The sequence below is a fragment of the Lissotriton vulgaris genome, chromosome 6, assembly GCF_964263255.1.
Source record: "Lissotriton vulgaris chromosome 6, aLisVul1.2, whole genome shotgun sequence".
Classification (NCBI taxonomy): Eukaryota; Metazoa; Chordata; class Amphibia; order Caudata; family Salamandridae; genus Lissotriton; species Lissotriton vulgaris.
The window spans coordinates 27245132-27266848 of record NC_141694.1 but is presented as its reverse complement, the minus strand read 5'-3'; the positions used below and the strand labels follow the sequence as shown (position 1 = coordinate 27266848).

The following is a 21717-nucleotide window of genomic DNA, read 5'->3' as shown; positions in this document are numbered from 1 at the left end:
CTGGGACTGATGTCTAGAAGCAAGAAGGTTGTTTTTAATTGGATAGAATCAGTTGTATAGTTGTACTGCCGCCTCCTAAACAAAAATCCTTTAATGGATGGATGGTCTATAAAACATTTAGCTGTGTTTTTTCTTACACTTTAAGTTAGTAGAGAATTTAGCAATCTTTAAGTAAATCTGCATATTTTGACTAGCCTATTACTAATCTTATTGTGCTATTATGGGAAAAGGAGTATTAGAATAGCCAAGATGTGTACTAGCCAGGAGTTCCATTACAATGTGCCTCTTGAGTGGCCCAGTATTGGGATGTTCATACAAAATGCAGAGTTTATCTAAGAAAAAAGGTGGACGTTCCGGCGCCAGTTTTTCTATCAATGAAGACCAATTCAATTTCTGCTCTATTTAGCTGAAACAATCTCCCGGTTCTTCTGAAACCCCATCAAGCTTTTCTGAGAAAGAAAGTTTGAACTTCCACCAGCACATAATAGTCATCTATACAGAAAATAAATCACCTGTTCCACCACCTGATCTACTCAAGAAAAAATCTATGAACTATGCTAAAAAGATAAGTGGAAAGCTAGATCTGTAAGGAACCCTGCATTCTATCCTTGAGGCATCAAAGTAACTACATCTTAATCATACCACACAGAAAAGGTTTTATAGAAATTATGAAAACCATAGAAGTTCAATCGTTATCTCTGCAATACGTATATAACTAGAGTACTTATGGTGTGGTGGACCACTGAATCAAAAGCAGCAAAAAGATGTATTCATTTACATTTATTGGATTTTCAAAGTCTGTTCTCTGGCATTGAATGCCTTCTCATATTCAATAGAGTACATATATGGTTTTCCTCGGAGTGGATTTTTTGATCCAGCATTAGCTCTCCCTTTGACTTGAAAGCCTTCTTATATTTACGTAATTTTCCCCTGTGGGTTCTCTGATGTCGTATTAGCTCTCCTTTAGACATGAAAGCCTTGACACATTTTTTACACTTATATGGTTTTTCACCATTATGAATTCTCAGATGTCGTGATAGTTCTCCGTTTCTTATAAATGCCCTGTTGCATTCAGTACATTTATATGGTCTTTCACCAGTGTGTGATCTATTATGCACCTCTAGATTTTCTTTTTTTATATACGCTTTGTCGCATTCAGTACACTTAAATGGTCTTTCACCAGTATGGATTCTCTGATGTAGCATTAGCCATTGTTTTGTCCTGAAAGCCTTGTCACATTCAGTACATTTATATGGCCTTTCACCAGTGTGGGTTGTACGATGTCGTATCAGATGACCTTTCGTTACAAAAGCCTTGTGACATTCTATACACTTATGTGGTTTTTCACCAGTGTGAATTCGCTGATGTAGCATTAGCACTGGTTTTAACTTGAAAGCCCTATCACATTCCGAACATTTGTACGGTCTTTCCTCAGAGTGAATGCTCTGATGTAACATTAGAACTCCTTTTGTCCTGAATGCCTTGTCACATTCAGTACATATATATGGTTTATCACCAGAATGAGTTCTCCGATGTACACTTAGTTCTCTTTTTGTCCTAAAAGCCTTGACACATTCACTACATTTATGTGGTTTTTCACCTGTGTGTGTTCTCTGATGCAGCAGTAGATATTGCTTTGTTTTGAAATCCTTTGAGCATTCAGTACAATAATATGGTCTTTTTTCAAAGTGGACACTCTCATGTAGTGTTAGATCTTTATTGGTCTTAAAAGCCTTGTCACATGTGGTGCACTTAAATGGTTTTTCACCAGTGTGAGTCATATGATGGGCTGTTAGTGATGCTTTTTGTGTGAAAGCCTTGTCACATTCAGTACATTTATAAGGTTTTTCCCCAGAGTGGATTCTCCGATGGCGTATTAGATCCCCTTTTACTTTACAGGTCTTGTCACATTCAGTACATTTATATGGTTGTTCAATACTGTGGGTTCTCTGATGTAGCATTATCCGTTCCTTTGTCCTAAAAGCCTTGTCACATTCTGTACATTTGTAGGGCCTTTCCTCAGAGTGGGTGCTCCGGTGTCTTATTAGAACTGCTTTTGACTTGAAAGCCTTTCCACATTCTATACATGGATATGGTTTTTCATCAGTATGGGTTATCTGATGTTGTATAATATCTCTTTTTGTTCTGAAAGCCTTATCACATTCAATACACTTATATGGTTTTTCCCCAGAGTGCGTTCTCTGATGGCGTATTAGGTCTCCTTTTGCTTTGAAGCCCTTGTCACATTCAATGCATTTAAATGGTGGTTCAATACTGTGGATTCTTCGATGTACCGTAACCTGTTTCTCCGTTCTAAACGCTTTGTCACATTCGGCACAGTTGTATGGCCTTTCCCCAGTGTGAACGCTCCTATGTTTTACTAGTACTGCTTTTGATTTAAAAGCCTTTTCACAATCTATACATTTATATGCTCTTTCAACAGTATGTGTTATCTGATGTTGTATTATCTGTACTTTTGTTCTGAAAGCCTTACCACATTCAGTACATTTATATGGTCGTTCCTCCGTATGGGTTTTCAGATGTCGTCTTAACTGCCGCTTTGTGATAAAAGCCTTGAAACATTCAGTACATGTATGAGGTTTTTCATCAGTGCGATATCGCTGAAGTACTGCTTCATGTTGTTTTGTTTTGAAATCCTTATCACATTCAGTAGATAAATATGATCTTTCAGAAGAATGTCTTACCTGATGTTGTATTAAAAGCATCTCTGTGATAAAAGCCTGATCGCAATCATTACATCTATAAAGTGTATCCATTATGTGCACTTTCCTATGCTCGAACAGATCCGTCTAATTGAATTGTTTGCACAGTGATAGCATTTGTAGGTTTCTGCTATGAACAATTCTTCCAATCACTCAGTGGGAAATCCTTATAAATAGATACATGACAGCCTGCATGTTTAAGTAGTCTTTCTGAGGAGTGATATCAAGTGGCTGAGTTTTCTGATTATAGCGACAGTGAAGGCATTTTCACATGGGTTGATCGTGACCTCAGAAGACTTGATGCTCTCTGATGTAACTCTCCAGTTGATTCTCTCTGATGTAACTCTCCAGTTGATTCAGTTTACCTTAGACATTGCCATCTATTAGGTATTTCATTTTTGCCCTTTCAGGTGAGCTTATGCTGTGCACATGACTCTTTACATTCTAACCTATTTTCACATCAGTATCACTGATGGACCTTACTCCATATGTGAACATAAAGGTTTCCTTTTTCCTGGTACTAGTTTCAGCAAGTTACATTCTGATTCTCCAATTCGCAAAAAAACGTTTTTGTTTAGAGGGAAGTTAGCTGGCATGCGAAGATGTTGTTCTGGACAGCTAGTTCACAGCTGTTTTTTATGTCAATACGATTTTCAAAAGGCAATCATGTACTCCTTACTTCTTGTAAGTCAAGCACCTGTTAGAATGAAAAAGTACCCAAAATTAGAATTCTATTTGCATAAACATATACAACATAGAGCTTAATTCCAATATAAATTAAGCAAAAATAGAACATACAGAGTGTGAAGTGGAGCTAAAGAAAACCTTGAAAAAATGTTAACTGCCTAAGGAATATAAGTAATATGGCGTTATCAATTAGTGTTTCTACATCTTTCCCGTGCCATGATTTGAAGAAAGAATGAATATGGATTCCACACTAGTAAGCAGAAACTATACAAATCATTATTTTTATATTATACATTTACTATACACTGTTCCCAGTGTGAAGAAAAGTCCAGGGATCCCGTTCCAGGATGGTGTTGCCCAATTTGATTGAATTGGATGGAGGAGATTAACTTAAGGCACTGGACCTTAACAGCCTCATATTTTACCAGTACAAGAAGAAATGAGCATGTACTCCTTTGTGGATATATAATTTTCCTATGGTCAAAGAAATAGTCCCCGTTGGTTTTGTTTGTTTGGAAATCTTTATTCCTTTTTAGAAAAATCTTCCTAGCATCTTCATTTATCCAGTGTGGTACGCAATTACATTGTAGGTATTGCGGCAATACCTACAAAGAGTACATGCTTATTTCCTTCATTTCCTCTACAATCCCTCAGTATGTGAAAATCTGACATTGCAAAGCTTTAAAAAAATAAAAATTAAAGAAAAGTATCCTTGAGCAGTTCTGCCTCGCACCAGAGACAGAAAGACAGACAGAAAACCTGTATGTATCAACAAAAACAGGTGGTCTTCTTAAATGTTCGGGTATGAATACCTTGCGAGGGAGAAGTTTTGGGTCAAAATAATATCCCAATCTATAGCACACACTCAGGGTGCAATGTAGGTAATCTATCCTCGACCACATCTATCATAAGTAACAAACTGTCAGGAATGCATAAGGCTTTGTTATGTGAACATCCCGGTGGTTTGATAGCGACTGAAAAGTGATTCCAAAATGGCAAGAAGTGAAATACCCTTAATTTCAGTAGCTTGTTCAATGTCACAGATACATTATTTTATCAAGCAGACCAGCAGACCAGACGACCGCACACGTACGAGACGGCGACGCCGGATACATGGCATATACTCTATTCTTCTCTCTCCTGACTGAAATATAACGAACGGATGGTATAGAATTTGCATGACCCGCCAACAATACAATTAAAAACCCCATTGGATATACAACTATCAAGACGGATGGGACGCGTTGTATAAAGATACATTGTGTTAAGCCCTGAAGAAGTCCGGTTTCGGACGAAACGCGTTGGCTATTGTTTTTATCTGCAAATTTTGAATAATAAAAGAAAGAATAAAGAAGAAAATTGACTTGGAATTTTCTTGGGAGAACTATTGGATTCCATCTTTGTCACAAGACAAATGTCTACTAAGCACTAATATTGTGTTCATTATATTGTTTTTGGTGTGCGAGGTCAACTTGTGAACATTATTTTATCAAGCAGCTGGACACATTGTATGCATTACTCAATTTAAGAACCTGTACCAACTAGTGCTTCCATTCAATGAAAATGGCCTTTGTGGGAAATACCATTCATTTTCTTTTTCACAAGAGAACTTTCATCCCTGTGAGAATTCCATGTCTACATGGTCACCTCCATACAACATTCAGCAAACTACTGGAAGTACGGCATTTTCTTCTTGTGGGATTTTGGCCACCTTGCCAGAATTCATGCAGGATTAAAACAAGTTTTTCTTCTTGTGGAGTTGTACTTCTTGTCAGGTTTCAAAGAGCTGTAAATTATGTGATAATGCACCACTTGCCTCTCTTGAAACCCCAAAATGAAATCAATTGGCAGCGCAAATGTAAATATGTTGAATGAATGAATGAAAGTAAATTTGTATGTCGCTACTTAACCCGGGGGCATCAAGGCGCAGATGGTGGAAACAAGCTGAGAGGTCAAAAAAGCAACCCAAAAGAGAACAGCTTACAGGTAAGATTCTGAGAAAAGCCAGGTCTTAAGATTTTTTTGAAAAAGAACAAGAGACGGCTGGGCCTTAAGATTGGTGGGAAGCGTGTTCCACAGTTTGGGGGCAAGGGAGAAGAAAGTTCTCCCTCCCCACCTTGCCTTGGCGATTCGAGGTGTAGTCAAAAGATTTTTATGAGCTGATAGCAGGTCCCTGCCGGGAGTGTAGAAGGATACAAGGGATCCAATGTCCTCAACACCCAGACCGTGAAGGGCACGGTAAGTGAGGACAAGAACCTTGAAATTGATACTTGCCTGCACTGGCAGCCAGTGGAGATCTTTTCTAATCCCCGAGACGGAAACCCGTCTGGGGGCATCCACGACAAACCTGGCTGCAGCATTTTGGACAATTTGGAGGCGATGAATCAATTTTTGCTTATGCCAAGGTAGAGGGCATTACAGTAGTCCAGGCGAGGGGAAATGAGGGCCACTGAGATCTGTTTCCGAGCATCTGGGGAGAGGTAGTGAGCGAGTTTCCTGAGGATCCTTAAAACCCCACAGCATGTGGAGACGGTCTTGCCTACTTGCTTATCAAAAGCAAGAGTGGTGTCAATGGTTACCCCCAAATTTCGAGCAAAGAGGGAAGGCTTGGAGCAGGTACCAAGAGCAGGAGGCCACCATTTCTCAGACCAGAGATCCGGTTTTCCCCCAAAGACAAGGACCTCAGTTTTTTCCCCGTTGAGTTTGAGGAAATTCAAGGTCATCCAGCCTGCCACGGCTTCCATGCAGTGTCGTCGGCATACGACAGGACTTCCAAGCCATAAGATCTGACCAGTCTTGCAAGTGGGGCCACATATATGTTGAAAAGTGTGGGGCTCAAGGAAGTGCCTTGCGGGACCCCATAATGCAAAGACTTGGCCGGAGAGAGGAAGTCACCCAGTTTGACCTTTTGGGCACGGTGGTTACGGAAAGATGTCAGGAGACCCAAAGCTGATCCTTCCACTCCCATCTCACCAAGTCGCATGGCCAAGATGGAGGGGGACAGGGTGTCAAACGCGGCTCTAAGGTTGAGCAGGATCAGAATGGTAGATTGAACTCTGTCGACCTTAGCACAGATGTTGTTGACTACCACTGTTAGGGCCGACTCAGTGCTGTGAGCCTTCCTGAAGCCATGCTGAGAAGGATCTAGCAGGCTAGCTGTATCCAGGAAGGCATGGAGGTGGTGATTCAGGTGGGCCTCAAGCATCTTTGCAGGGGCTGGAAGGAGGGGTATGGGACGGAAATTTTTAAGAGACCCAGGATCCAAGGTGGGTTTCTTTAATAGAGGTTTAACAATGGCCAACTTCCAGACTGCAGGGAAGATGCCATTCGAGATTGCCAAGTTCATTACATGAAGATAGGGGGGAAGTAAGACCTCTACAATTTTTCAAAACTTTGAGAGGACAGGGGTCAATAGGAGATCCCGATTTAAGGTTGTCAAGCAGGCCATTTAGCACTTCATGGGACAGTAGGGGGAAATCGGATAAATGTCCTCACGGGGTCAAGGACAGGCTGGGTCCTGAGGAAAGGTCGGATGACAAAGGAGAGTCCTGAGTGGAATTAAGGGCTTCTAAATCGGAGTAAATGTCTCCAATTTTAGTGTGATAAAACAAGGAGATCGCAACAACGGGGTCAGGAGATGGAATAACAGACAAGGAATCCACAATATTAAAAAGGTCTCTGGGAGAGCGGAGGGAAGTAGTTAGATTGGTAAAGTATAACTGTTTGGCAGCTAGAATTGCGGCCTTATATCCTGTAATAAGGTTCTTATGTTTGGTCCTTTCATCAGGGTCAAGATGAGCTCTCCAGAGTCTTTCCTGCCTCCTGCATTCCTGCCTGCGTAATCTAAGAGCGTCAGAGAACCATGGGGCTGACAGACGTTTCCTAGCACAGTAGTGAGGTTTGGCAGGGGCAAGAGTATCAACTGCCTCCGAGATGATATCAACAAGCTCCTGAGCAGCAGTATCCGTATTAGATTTGGAAGAGGACATAAAGTTTACAAGAAAGGGGCTAAAGGTCTCATTGTTAAGTCGTTTCTAATTCCTTTTCAGAGTCCAGCTGTTATTATCCTTTAAGGGTATATCCAAAAGCCCAAAAGTAAACTCCAAGGGGACTGCCTTATGGTCGGACCATGAAAGGGGAATAGGAAGGCCTACTACCAGCCTAGGGTCATTGGTAAAAACGCCATCTAAAGTATGACCCGCAGAATGAGTAGAGCACCCACTATTTGTGAGAGACCACAGGAAGCCATGGACTCCACAAGGGATAATGTGTCTGGTGAATCAGAATTTTCAAGATGAAAATTAAAATCACCAAGAATGGTAAAATTAGGTTTGTCAATAAAAGGTTAAAGAATTTCTAGGAGACTGGCAGGGAAGGCCGGTCTGGGACCCGGGGTCTGTATATTAAAATACCTGTGAAGGATATTGTGGGTGAGGGACTAAGGGAGAAAGGAATGGCCTGGAAGGAGTTCTGAGGGGAAGGAAGGGATTTGATACAGCAAGTAGAAGTAGTTTTATGTAGGATGCCAATTCCCCCGCCTTTTCGACCTATTCTGTCTAGTCTCGCAAAGGCATATCCTTCAGGGATGGTGTTAACCAAGTCAGGACCAGCTGATTCAGAGCCCCATGTTTCAGTAACAAAGACCCAAGAGGGCTTGTATTCTGAGATGAAGTCTCTAAAAGCAATATTATTTTTCACTAGAGAGCGAGCGTTAATAAGGAAACCTGATTCTCCAGAATGAGGGGAAAGGGATTGAGTATCCCTAACTGACGGAATAGCTAGAGGCGCGGGGGAGGGGGGGAAGAGGTGTTACAAGTAGTGTTAGAGCACCGACAGTCCAGGCCATATAGAAATTCCTCCAGAACGTACTTGTGATGACAGCAGCACCAAGGGGGTCTAAGGGCCATCATGGTGCTGTAGGAGTAAGCATCATTTGAGAGATAGGTGGGGTCAGACGCATCAAACGGCCTGGCCCCTGGCACCTCCGTGGCGCGGACAGGCGCAGACGGGCAGGACTCTGGCACGACTCCGGCGCAGGTCCGGTGCGTCCGCTGATCGCGTCCGCTGCGCCGAGGCATGCTCGTCCCCTTTTAAGCGCGACTAGAGCGCGTCAGAGCACCAGAAGCCACCCAATATGTCTGCCGTGCAAATAGAACCCGGGACCAACTCGTCAGCGTCTATGCTCGGCTGCGAGTGGCCCAGGCAGCAGGGAGGGGAGGGAAAAGCTAAAAAGCTTATTAAATCAAGCCAGCAATTGTGCAAAAGTATTTTTAAAACAACAAGTATCACGAAAATGTCACAAACAGAACCTCCCGGCTTCCGCCTCAAGAGGGATGCAATACAAACAGCTAATGTTTCATATTTTGGTACTTAACTTTCTCTGGTAACACTTCAAAGGAATTATTCAAGATCAATCAGGAGAGGACAACTGTTCTTTTGGCTATGGCATATGGCTGCTTAAACATTCTGCAACTCTTTATTTTTTGTCAGATTACAGACCTAAGGAAAAAAATGATCTCTAAGTGAATGTCAACTCACAATAAAGGATTATGAACAGAATGCCCAATGTAAAATGTTTAATTCTTTTTCTTAAGTTTCCACTAGTGATCTGGTTGAAAGTTTCGAGGTTAAACTCATTGACTTCCAATCAGAACATAATTCCAGGTAAACTGCCAAAACACAATAGCTCTTTTGTGCAGAAGATATTGCAATTATAGCGATTGCATCTCTTCAAAAAGGGTGCTCCATAAATGAGGTAAGCAACCTGTTACTCCTCTTATAAAAAAAAATGTGGATATTGATACATCAGACATTAGTAGCCACTAGAAGCACGATGGCGGCCGCAACTCAGCGGTTGTTAGCACCACATCATAACTACCCTCCAGAGGATGCTAGACATCTTCAAGTTAACCCCTAATCGAGAATGCGATGAAATGCCTGCCGCCCATGTATTTTTACCAGCGATTGGGGCACAGCGAATATCGTATAGTCTGTCGGCAGCGAGGCTTCGACTGTGGCACGCCATGTGCAGAGGTTGCTGCTGGATCTCCGATGCAGTCTTGTGTGTCCTGAGCCGACTAGAGGCAATGCCGCCTTAGGCCGCGAGGGGCAGGAAACGTAACGGCAGCGCGCAGGAAGCACTGAAAGTACAGGTAGCTGCTGAGACAGCAGTGAGGAAGGGAGCATGCAATCAGTCCACTGGGCCTCATAGTAATTGGGCAGAGGGCAAAAAATAAATAAATTCCTAAACGAAGATGCCAATTAAGGCAACTCCATGTGGTGAAGTAGAGAGAGTAGAGTACCCCCACTGAAGTACAGGCGGTAAGAGGAACATTGATGAGACAATGAGGCAGGATTTAAACACAAGCCCCCCCCCCACCACCACCCAGGAAAAGAGAGCAAGAAGTATGCAAGAGGGGTCTACTGTGGCAGCTGGGTTATCGGATACTGTATCCCCACCCTTGTTTTTGGGAAAGACTCTCTTTTAAAGAAATTAGCCCCAATAATACCATGGAAGCTTGAGCTGGAGCAAAAATTGTGGATCTTAAAATAATGCTACAAACCACCCCCCAGGTAGCACCACAGACCCAGGTACTGGGGATAGCTGGGCTAGAGGTTGAACCTGGTGATAATAATTTTTCTTTTTTGACCACTCAAGTAGATCTGGGTAAGAGGAGATGGAGCTCAGTGAATGTTCTTCCAGGAGAAGCTCCATAGGGAGTACAGGAATAGATTAGCAATATGGGAGAGGAACAACAGCTATATTGGGCTCCAGAAACCTTAATGAAGAAACGCAGCACAGTTCAGAAAAATAAAACAAATGAAATCCTGAAAAAGGACAGCCAGATTCGAAATTCAGGCAAGCAAGCTCTGGTATGGAATTACTCGCCTACCTCAGGCGTGGGGTGGGGGGAGGGGCGAAACAGGAATAGATAGGTTGATGCTGATAGAATGGGAGTGGCAGAGAACAGAATATCCAAACTGGAAGATGAAACCATAGATCAGAAAGACGACCAACCTTTTGAAAGCCCACACAGATACTCAATGGAAGCTTGAAGATTTGAAAAATCGACTAAGAAATAACGTAAGGATTTTGGGCATACCTGAGGGGGAGGAAGGGTCTGATGTCTGAAAATATGTGATAGAGCTCTGCAAGGAAGCCCTCCCTGAGCTGGGACTCAGAAATACAATGAGCACATAGGTTTCATTTTAAAGTTAAAAACATGGGGCGTGGCCAAGATGGCGGGGCGAGCGGACGCTTCCTCCCGTAGCTCCTCCGGCCCGGCTCAGCTCGAGCCCCGTTTTCTGCGCTTCTCTCCCCCCGCAGCTGCCCGGCGGGTGAGAGGCATGTGCCGGAGCTCCTGGTGCACACATTGATACCACTTTGACTCTCATCGCCCCGGAGGAAGCACTTCGAAAGTTTGTTCAAAGATCGACCCGCCACGCTCCGAGGAATAACAGAGCCCTCCATCCGGTGTTTAAGTGGCCGGTGCTGCCGAGGCACAGCGGACTTCGGACCTGAGTTGGCGCTTTGGCCCCTCGCTGGCGACGACGGCACACGGTGTGGTGCGGACCCCGGATTTGGAGGCGAAGGCCGGAGGCATCTACACGGCGGCCGGCCTGTATGGGCCCTCCGGTGAAATTGTGGGGCATTGGCTGCGGACTTTCTTTGATTACTGTGCCCCGGGGGCCGCCGGTGGTCTTGCCAACCCAGGCCGCTCTCCCTGGCCCCGCCCTGCCGCCATCTTGCCCCTGAAAAGCTGGCGCTGGCGACCTCCACCCGTACCTCTGGCGGGCGGGTGCTTACTTTTGCCTCGGCTCCCGGACTAACTTCCCGAGGGGAGTACTACGGAAAGACCCTAACTTTGGCCCCCGGTCGCCACCCTGGCTGGGTGCCGCGACTGGCTCTGCCCGGGCCGGACCGCCATTTTGTCGCTTGTGACGCAGCACCCCTGCTTTCGGTGCGGACTCCACATCTGGTGCCCACGGACGACTGGGCGCCTCTGCGGTGGCCGGACTTGAGCCTTGCCCACTGCAGCGGTCAAGATGTCTGGAAGAGGAGGCTCGAGGAAGGGGGACCGCACCCTGCCGGACATGCTTGGCAGGGCCCAGCAGCTTCGGGACAGAACACAACCGTCGCCGGGATCCTCCCGGGCCTCGGCAGACGCAACTGGAGGCGAACCGCCGGTCACGAGGTCCTTTATGGAGGAATTATTTAGCTCCCTCAAGGAAGACTTCCAGACCTTAAAGAAGGAAGTGGCCAGCGAGGTCCGCGAAGTGCGCAGGGAGGTAGAGGGCCTTGGCGAGCGAGTTGACACGGTGGAAACAGCGGGCCAGCGCCGAGATGAAGAGATAGTCCATCTTCAACAGGACGTTCTCCGCCTCCGGGAGCAATGTGTTGAGCTCCAGGCCCACTCCGAGGACCTCGAGAACAGGTCCAGACGGAACAACATCCGGGTGCGGGGTGTCCCGTCCGCAGACGAGGGGACCGATTTGGTGGCCTATCTACAGGACTTGTTCCGTGAGATCTTGGGGGAAGATACAGATTTCCTGATCCGCATCAACAGAGCGCATAGAGTGGGCCGACAGCGCCAGTCATCGGCGCCCCCCCCCGGACATTTTGGCGTTCTTGCCCGACTTTCCTTTGAAGGAGCGCATCATGGCAGAGGCCCGAAAGAAGCAGCCTTTAACTTTCAGGGAGCGGCCTGTGGCACTATACCAAGATCTGTCCGCCATCACGATGCAGAAGCGCAGGTCCTTCAGGATTGCCACTGACTTTCTGCGTGAACACGAGACGCCCTACTCCTGGGGACACCCCTTCCGTCTGATCTTTAGATGGAACGGAGCGCTCCACCAGCTGCGCTCCCTACAAGACATTTGCGGAGTATTGGGACTCACAGCCACGGAGGAGGACGGAGCGACGCCGTCGTGGAGGCGCCCAGAGAGACGGAGTCGACGGAGATGGACGAGGCGACAATCACCGGCGAGTGCGAGTCGCCCTGATTCCCCCACCATCAGGGCGCATATGGCGGAAGCTCTGAGAACGGCGGCCAGGAACTTGCCTGACTCCGATGGCGTGGCCTTGACGGCCTAACTTCACTCCGGGGGGAGAGATTCTTAGCCTCCACGATGCTGGGTTGGGGCCGGGGGTTGGGAGGGAGCGGTTAGAGGTGAGTGGCTGAACGTCCACTTGGTTGGTTTCTACGGACTTGCCCGTTCGGGCTTGGCTGAGACAATGGGGTGTTTCTACTTGTTTTTGGTTTTGGCTAGTTGCCATGAGTATGTTTTGGGAGGGTGTAAGAGTGGTTTTGTTGTTGGGGGGGTCCCGTCCGATGTTGCCCATGCACACGCTCGGCCTGTCTTGGCCTTTCCCGCGCGCCTGCCCCATGCGCCCCCCCGCTGATCCCTTGCTTGCTACATAGCGCTTCTGTTCCCCGGGTGGGATGCCATCCTTAAAGGTAGTGACCCTTAACGTTAAGGGTCTGAATAACCCTGTGAAACGCAGAGCGGTCCTATCCCTGTTGGAGGGGACGCAAGCGGACATATGCCTTCTGCAGGAGACTCATCTGCTGCCCAAGGATTGCCATAGGCTGCGCTCTGCCAAGTTCCCCACCCAATTCTTCTCCTCAGCAGCGACCAAGACTGCAGGCGTAGCCATTCTTTTAGCTAGCTCTTTCAGGGGCGAGGTGCTGTATAAATATGCCGAACAAAAGGGGAGGCTTCTAGCATACCGCATGCGACTTGGGGGAATTGCTTTCACGGTTGGCTCCGTTTATAGCCCGAATGATCACCAGGATCGCTTTCTGGATTCAGTGTTGGTGGACGTCACTGCCTCGCCCGATCGCCATGTTGTCCTGGGGGGAGACCTGAACATCGTCTTCGACTCGGCTATGGACAGGTCTGCACAACGCTCCCCACAGACGGGGGAACTTTTCCGCGCGGTGCAAGACCGGATTGCAGAGATGGATTTGCACGACCTCTGGCGCGCTATGCACCCCACCGATAGGGACTATTCCTATTTCTCCCATGCGCACCGCACTTACTCGCGGTTGGACTACCTCCTGGTGAGTGGCCCGCTACGCACTGCCGCCACGGCGGCGGACATCGGGGTCCTGTCCCTGTCCGACCATGCGCCGGTTTCCGGCGTTTTCGCATGGCCAGCGGCCTCCCCCTCTCGAGGGTTGTGGCGGCTTCGTGATACTCTTCTACATAAGAAGTCTGTTGTGAAGCGCGTGGGGGAGGTCATTCAGGATTATTTGGTCCACAATGGCAACTCCGACACGTCTCAGGCGACGCAGTGGGCGGCCTTGAAGGCGGTCCTCCGGGGGAATTTATCTCCATCTCCTCGGCCAAGAATAGGGAGCGGCAGCGTAAGAGGGACGAACTGACTGCGCAGGTCAGAGAACTTGAGCAGGTTCACCGCCGCACAGGGGCTCCTCGAGTTTGGAGGCAGCTGAAAGCGGCGAGGAAACTCCTGTCTGCACTAGACCTAGATCGGGCGGAATATGCCGCTTTGCGCCTGAAGCATGCCTTTTACACGGGGGGGGGACAGGTGTGGTAAGCTCCTGGCCCATCGGCTCAGGGTTGCACAGCAACGTAATGTGGTGAAGGAACTAGTGGGTGCGGACGGGGTTACTGTTTCTGGTGACGCGGAGGTGGCGGACTCCTTTTGTAGCTTCTACGAGGCATTATATGCCGCGGAGCCCTCCTGGCCGAGGGACGCCGAGGACTATTTGGAGTCAGTGGCCCTCCCGGTGCTAGAGCCCGCCCAGGCGGACCACCTAGAGAGGGACATCCATGTGGAGGAAGTCATCTCCGCTATAGCTCGACTGAAGCACGGTAAGGCCCCGGGCCCGGATGGTTACACGGCCTTGTTCTATAAGACCTTCTGCTCCGCTGTGGCACCAATCCTGACTCGCCTGTTCAACTCCTTCTCCGAACCGGGCGCTATCCCACCGGACCTTCTTAACGCGACTGTGTCGGTTATTCCGAAACCCGGGAAGGATCGGACCTTGTGTGGTTCGTATAGGCCTATTTCACTCTTGAATGTTGACCTTAAGCTCTATACGGGGATTCTAGCGTCCAGGCTTGGACTACACCTACCGGGCCTAGTGGAGGCGGACCAAGCTGGCTTTGTACCCGGTAGACAGACGGTTGACAACACCAAGAGAGTGACGCACATACTGGAAAAGGCCTCACGCGTTCCGGGGGAGCGGATGTTGCTGTCGGTTGATGCGGAGAAGGCCTTTGACAGAGTTCATTGGCCGTACCTTGAGCTGGTTCTCAGGAAACTGGGAATCGGCGAGAAGTTCCGCACCATGGTCTTCAATTGTTATAAAAGACCATCAGCGTCGGTACGGGTCAATGGGCATAGCTCTGGCAGTTTTGTCATCGAGCGCGGTACGAGACAAGGCTGCCCCCTCTCGCCGCTTTTGTTCGCCCTCTACATGGAGCCGTTTGCCCAGAGGATTCGCAATAATCCTGACGCTATTGGGGTTAAGATGGGTCAATATGTCCATACTGTCAGCCTTTACGTGGACGATGTCCTGCTGACCCTGGACGACCCCAGGAGGTCACTCCCTGCTTGCGTCCAGGAACTGGACGCCTTTGCACGTGTGGCCGGCTTTAAAATGAATATGGCCAAGTCGGCAGCACTGGACGTGTCGCTAACCGCGGACACCAGGAGAGACCTTCAGCGTCTTTTCCCCATGCAGTGGTCCTCGTCTACGGTGCCATACCTGGGGATCCTGTTAGCGCCCTCGCTGCCTGAAATGGTTACAGCTAACTACTCTTCCCTCAGCAGGAAGATTAAAGAGGAACTCGGCCGATGGAGCAAGGGCCTGCTTTCGTGGCTGGGCCGTATCGCAGCGGTGAAGATGACGGTGCTGCCCCAGATCCTATACCTCTTTCGCGCTCTACCTCTCCAGCCCCCTGTGGGTTGGATACAGCAAGCGCAGGCTGACATATCCCGCTTCGTTTGGCAGGGTCGCAAACCACGGATGAAGAGTGTTCTCTCCACGCTCGCTCCGGAGGCGGGGGGTCTTGGTATCCCGGATCTCCGGAAGTACTTTCAGGCGGCGCAACTCCGATATTTGGTGGAGTGGAGCAGGTGGGAATCCGACAAACACTGGCTCTTTAAGGACCAGGCGGTGGCGGGCCGTACCCTCCAGGAGGTTCCATTCCTGCGCCGCGCGCATCGCCCGGCTAATCTTTACGCCTCTTTTGTCACCCGGGTCCCCCTGCGGGTGTGGGATGCGGTCTGCGAGTGCCGTGAATTAACTACCTTCCCCTCACCGTTCACGCCCATCGTTGGTAACCCGGACTTTGCCCCGGGCTTAGAGCCGGGAGCTTTTTCCCACTGGGTGAGCACAGGCTGCAGGGCACTTTTCCAGATTTACGGGCCGGAGGGCGTGATTCCTTTCCAACAACTCCGACAGGAATTTGGCCTGACGGAGATGGACAGATTGCGCTACATGCAGGTCCGACACTGGGCTCTCCAACCCCAAGTGCGTGACATCGCAGCCCGTCAAATCACACCTTATGAGCGGTGGCTGGTGACCCGGGCCTCGGACGCCAAGCTCATTACCGATCTGTATAAATTCCTCCAACCCCCGACGTTTCACTATCACAACCCGGGGAGGGAGCGCTGGCATAGAGAATTGGGCAGGACACTAAGCCACAAGGAGTGGGACAAGATCGCATATCGGGCGAGGCATTCTGCATACCACACTAAACTTACGGAGACCTTTACTAAGGTGTCCACTTATTGGTATTACACCCCGGAGAGGCTATATGAAATGCACAAACACACCGACAAGGGATGCTGGCGGGGCTGCGGACAGGAGGGTACCCTATCGCACATTCTTTGGGCTTGCCCGGTGCTGACTGCTTATTGGAAGGAGGTCTTGGATGAGGTAGATAGGCATTTCGAGATTGAGCTGCCGCGCTTCCCAACGTATGTTTTGTTGGGCCTTCCCAATGACCTAATGTACCCGTTGAAGTCCCGCAGGGGTAGACAGATTGCTATTGCGCTAGGCTCAGCGGTCCAGAATATCCTTGTCCACTGGCGCACCTCCACTGTCCCCTCCATTACTGGTTGGCTACATAGACTCTGGCAGGTATTGGGTATGGAGAAGATGTCGCTTACAGTGGCTGGGAATGTAGATCAGTTCGAGGAACTATGGCAACCCTTCCTGGCACTACTGTCCACGGAATTCCGGGAACTCACCTGCCCGAGGTACCTTCGTCTTCTTAGGCTAACGCCACCGGCGGCCCCTGCGGATTAGGACGACTAGGGAATAGGGGATTAGGGGACGGTGGTAGGCTGTTTGGGGCGGGTTATTCTACTACGGGCCATTGGACGGGGGTGTTGGGGTATTGTTTCCTTTCTCTTTTTTCTTTTCTGGGGATGGGGGGCTCGGAGGGACTGAGTTGTGTTTTGTTGGATCGCTGTAAGCTACTCGCGCTCAGCTTTGGGTGGGGGGTTGGGGAACACGAGAGGGTTATGTGCATTGCCTTATTGCCTTACAATTGATATCTTCCCCTCCTGGACCTCCGACCTCCCTTTGACCAGAACTGTTGACACACGCTTCTTTTTCTTTTCACTGTATTGTATGTAACCTTAACCTCCTACTCCCCTTCCCCATGTTCCTTTTGTTTCAATAAAAATGCTTTAAACCTAAAGTTAAAAACATGAGCAGGGTAGGGGGAACCCAAACAGAGATATTTTTATCTTTCTGGGTAACTTTTTGGCCCGAAAGGCTCTCTATGATCTGGCTCGACCAGATGGGAAATGGCAAGCAAAAGGACAGGAGTTTTTTGTGACTATTGCAACACCACCGTGTAGAAAAGGTAGAGGCTGCATCAATTGATAGCCCTACTTGAAGCTAAACTGGACCAAGCTTTTTTGTTGAATACAGCAAAAAAGAAGGCAGTGGTGAGATACATTTTTTTTACCACAGAAGTAGACGCTAAAGAGTCTTTGAAAGAGATTGATGTATACAAAAGTAGAAGGTATCTGGGATTAGAAGCGGAGGGTGGCATCATGGGGTGTATACCATCAAGCAGGAACCGATTGGTCCTAAAGCCCCGCAAGAGAGGCAGGGGAAGGGATGCAGGGAGGAGTGGTGGAAAGGAGGGAAGGTATGGGGGAGCACAAGATGGTTTGAAGGAATACAGAAGTAGTGCACAGAATACTGTTTAGTTTAGTTTAGTTTAAAGGAGTTTGTAAAGCGCCTGGTGACGCCTCCCGGCGTGTCCCCGCGCTGTGGAGAGAGCATATTAAAAGGAGAGAGAGAAACCATTCACACAGTAAAGAGGCAAGTTTTCAACTTCTTCCTAAAAGAGGACTCATTACTCTCAAGCCTGGTATCCAGAGGCAGGAGGTTCCAGTGCTTAGCCGCTAAGGTGCGGAATGATCTGCCCCTCATTCTGGCTTTTTTGGGGCAGGCAGTTCTGAGCAGACCTATTCCTTTGGATCTGAGAGATCTGTTTGGTTCATACAAAGATGCCAGATCCGACATATAGGCCGGTGCTTTGTGATGAATTATCCTATGGCACCAGAGCATAGCTTTAAAAACAATCCTCTTCCTAATAGGTAGCCAGTGGAGGGCAGCTAGAGAGGGGCGAGAAGGGGCTCGGCGGGGAAGCCTTAACACCAGGCGTGCTGCCGAATTTTGTAAAACCTGTAGTTTCTTGATGTTTTTCTCCGATGTACCCATGAGCAGTACATTGCCGTAATCAATACGGGAAGTTATCAGTGCCTGCGTCATGGTACGCCTGGAGTTGAGAGGTAGCAGGTCAAGGGTGCGATTGAGCGTTTTCATCACCCCAAAACATTTGCCTACAGTTTTCCTTATGTGGCTATCAAAGGACAGCTTATTGTCAACCCAGACGCCTAGATTTTTCGCCTCTCGATTAGGAGAGGGCAGAGGTCCCAGGCAACTGGGCCACCACTCTGCCGTCCATTTGGCCTCATTGCCTCCAATAATGAGGACCTCCGTTTTTGTCCCATTAAGTTTCAGACAATGCTTAGTCATCCAAGTGGCCAGCTTGGTCATGCAGGCATTAAAGTTGTCAGCTTCCATAGACGGGGCTTGGGTCAGAGATATGAGAAGTTGCGTGTCGTCGGCGTAGGAGACAAGCTCCACGCCGAACGATTGCACGACCTCTGCCAGGGGGGCCATGTAGAGATTAAACAGGGAGGGACTCAGGGCAGAGCCCTGAGGTACCCCCTGTTCAAGCATCACCCTGTCTGAGAGGAAAGTCCCTCTTTGAACTTGGAAGCTCCTATTGATCAAGAAGGCTTTCAGCCATCCCAGTGCCTTGTTGGTAACTCCAGCTTTGTTTAGACACTGTAGCAAGATGGAGTGTGCTACAGTGTCAAACGCGGCACTGAGATCGAGCATGATGAGGGCCATGGTCTTGCCCTCATCTGCTCCCTCTCGTAAGGTTTCAGTGGCCCTCAGGAGAGCTGTCTCCGTAGAGAAGCCAGATCTGAAACCCGACTGGGATTTATGGAAGACATTATGGGCCTCAAGGTGTTCCATGAGTTGATTATTAGCAATTTTCTCCGCTAACTTGGCCACATAAGGTAGCAAGGATATTGGTCGGAGGTTATCCATTATGTCTTGGCTGATGTTCGGTTTTTTCTTGATCGGTAACACTACTGCCTGTTTCCACTCCTCCGGTAAGCAGGCAGTGATAAAGGAGGTCTGTAGTAAGTGCCTGAAGTGTGGTTCTAATACAGAGAAAGCTTCGGCTAAGATTTTCGGGGGCGCCGGGTTCCGAGGAGATCCCGATTTGATTTTGTTGCACAATTTAGACAGGGCTTCATAAGAGGGGACTACAAAAGATTTTAGACACTCAGGTGTATTTACGAGGTTGTCATTTTCAATAAATTCCATGGCTGGTTCTACCTGTTTGGAGAAGCTAGTATAGATTTTATTAATTTTGCCTGCAAAGTATTGTGCAATATTATTACAAGATTCCACGGAATCATTTTGGGCGAGGGAGATCACATCCACTATGGATATTTCTTTATATATCTGAAACAGTTCCCTAGAGGAGTTGCCTGCTTCCATAATACGAGTGTGATAGTGTTCTGCTTTGGCCAGACATACTGATTTATAGTATTCCCTCTGTGCTGTTTTATACTGTATTTTAGTGTCTGCACAGAAGTTCTGGCGCCAGGCTCTCTCAAGTTTTTTGCATGCCGTCTTCAAGGTCTGCAGTTCTTGGCCAAACCAGGGAGCAGCTTTTTTTGATCTCCTGGCATTGGTCAGGGTGCGACTGGGGGCTGTGATGTCCAGGGCCTTAGTGACGATATTATTTAAGTTCTTGTTAGCTGCCTCACAGTCAACCCCTTTAGGAGGGCCTTCGTCCTGGGCGATTTGAATGAAAGAGTCTAGGGAGAAATTCTTCCATTTTCTGCGTTTGTATCGCAGGGATAGCTGTCGGAAATGCTCAGTTCTATCAAGTTGGACTGTGATGGGAATGATATAGTGGTCCGACCAGGGTATGGGTATAGGATCTGAGGTGTACACTCCCTGCCAGTTTCCAAAGATGGGGTCTAGTAAATGTCCTAATTGATGTGATGGTTCTTTGTTTTTTAATTCGAGCTGAACCGAGTGCAGTTCCATTCGAATATCAGCAGCGTCTTTGTCTAAGTGATCTTCAAAATGAGCATTGAGATCTCCTAGCACTAATAGTCTGGATTTCCTTAGTGCTAAATGAGTTATAGCTTCCATTAGGGTAGATGTAAAGTCATACAATCTACCAGGTGGTCGATATATCAAGATGCCTGATATAGAATGATTGGGACCGGTGTTGATTGTGAAGGAACCGGCTTCACTGTGATCAACCTGTATGTGTGATAGGGAACAGACTAGAGGGGCTTTCGTAGCTATGGCAATGCCGCCTCCTCTACCGTCCTTCCTATCCAGTCTAGATAAGGAATAGCCGTTGGGCATGGCCTGGATAATGTCCGGGTCCGAGTATTCATCTAACCAGGTCTCAGTCAGAAAAAGGATGTTAAGATTTTGGTCCTCAAGTAGATGGAAAATTTCTAGGGCATGCTTGCGTAGAGATCTACAATTTAGTAAGGCTGCTTTGATGGTAAAATCCGTGCTGGTAGCTGGGACATGAAGGATGGGTTCAAAGCTGCACCTCATACATTTTGTTAGTGACTGGGCAAGCATGGAGTGTTTGCAAGCGGCAGGCGTGTCAGGTTGTAGAGCTAGCATAGCATGTCTGCCATACCTTATGATATTTTGGATCGTAGAACCAGGGTCTGTGGCCCCGCGCCCCGTCCGGCCGCGGACGGGCGCAGACGGGCTGGACTTTGGCTCGACTTCGGCGCGCTTCCGGCACTGGCACTGTTCAGCAGGATAAAAAGAAAATCGGGGATTGCATAGATGCAATAGTAGAAGTTAATAAGACGAGAAGAACAAGGATGCTTTTGCTTTATATTTTTTCCTCTTTTTTTCCCTTTCGTTGTCATATCTTTGTGGAGGGGGGAAAAGATAAGGAAGAAAAGAAAAGAACCAAAAATGGCAGATAAAAGAGGGCTAAATAAATTTGATAATTTACATATTACCGCTATAAATATTTGTGGTTTAAAAAACAGGCACCAAAGAGCCAGAGCGGCCCTGGTCTTAAGGACATTGAGAGCCAATATAATCTGCATTTCCCATGTGGAAAGAAAGAGCTTCTAAAAGAAATAGGACTAAATATTCTGGCCTGCACTCGACAAAGTGTGACCACAGGGGAAGTGTGAGGGGGAGTGGGGGGTCCGATTCTTGCAAAGAACTCTAAATAATAATAATAATAATAATAATAATAATAATAATAATAAAATGCTTATTGATGGGTAATCTTAGAATGGAAAGTAGGTGGGATACGCTTCACATAGGCTCAATTTATGGGGCTAACTTGGATGAGGCAACGATTTTTAATGAGTTGAATACAGAGCTGGCTACATGGCCTACTCCATTGATGGTTTGTGGGGATCTTAATATTCACTGAAGTGTGAACTATACTCATTTTAAAGAACAGGTATATCGGGATGAAAACCGAAGGTGTATAGGGCTTTGGTAGATTGGCTGAAGATCTTGATTTGGTAGATCTATGGGATAAGCATAAGGCCCCGGACCCGAGCTTTGCATTTTATTCCCATCCGTACAAGACAAGCCTAGATTATTTTTTTATAACGGCTAGCGAAGCCAGCATAATGACAATTGAGATTTCTCCCCATGTAATATCTGATCATAATCCATTAACCCTCACGATACCCATAGGGCACATAGGT

At 47.7% G+C, this 21717-nt stretch overlaps 1 protein-coding gene across 1 annotated transcript in view; it reads right to left on the bottom strand.

Moving 5' to 3' along the window:
• Nucleotides 1-766: 766 nt before the first annotated feature.
• The window catches only part of LOC147706740 (uncharacterized), a 46196-nt gene continuing 25245 nt past the window's right edge, over nt 767-21717 (bottom strand). Inside the window, exon 2 of the mRNA XM_086925876.1 lies at nt 767-3420. Within this exon, the coding sequence (XP_086782002.1) occupies nt 792-2777 (1986 nt within the window). The 5' untranslated portion in view covers nt 2778-3420 and the 3' untranslated portion in view covers nt 767-791. The remainder of the gene's footprint in view (nt 3421-21717) is intronic.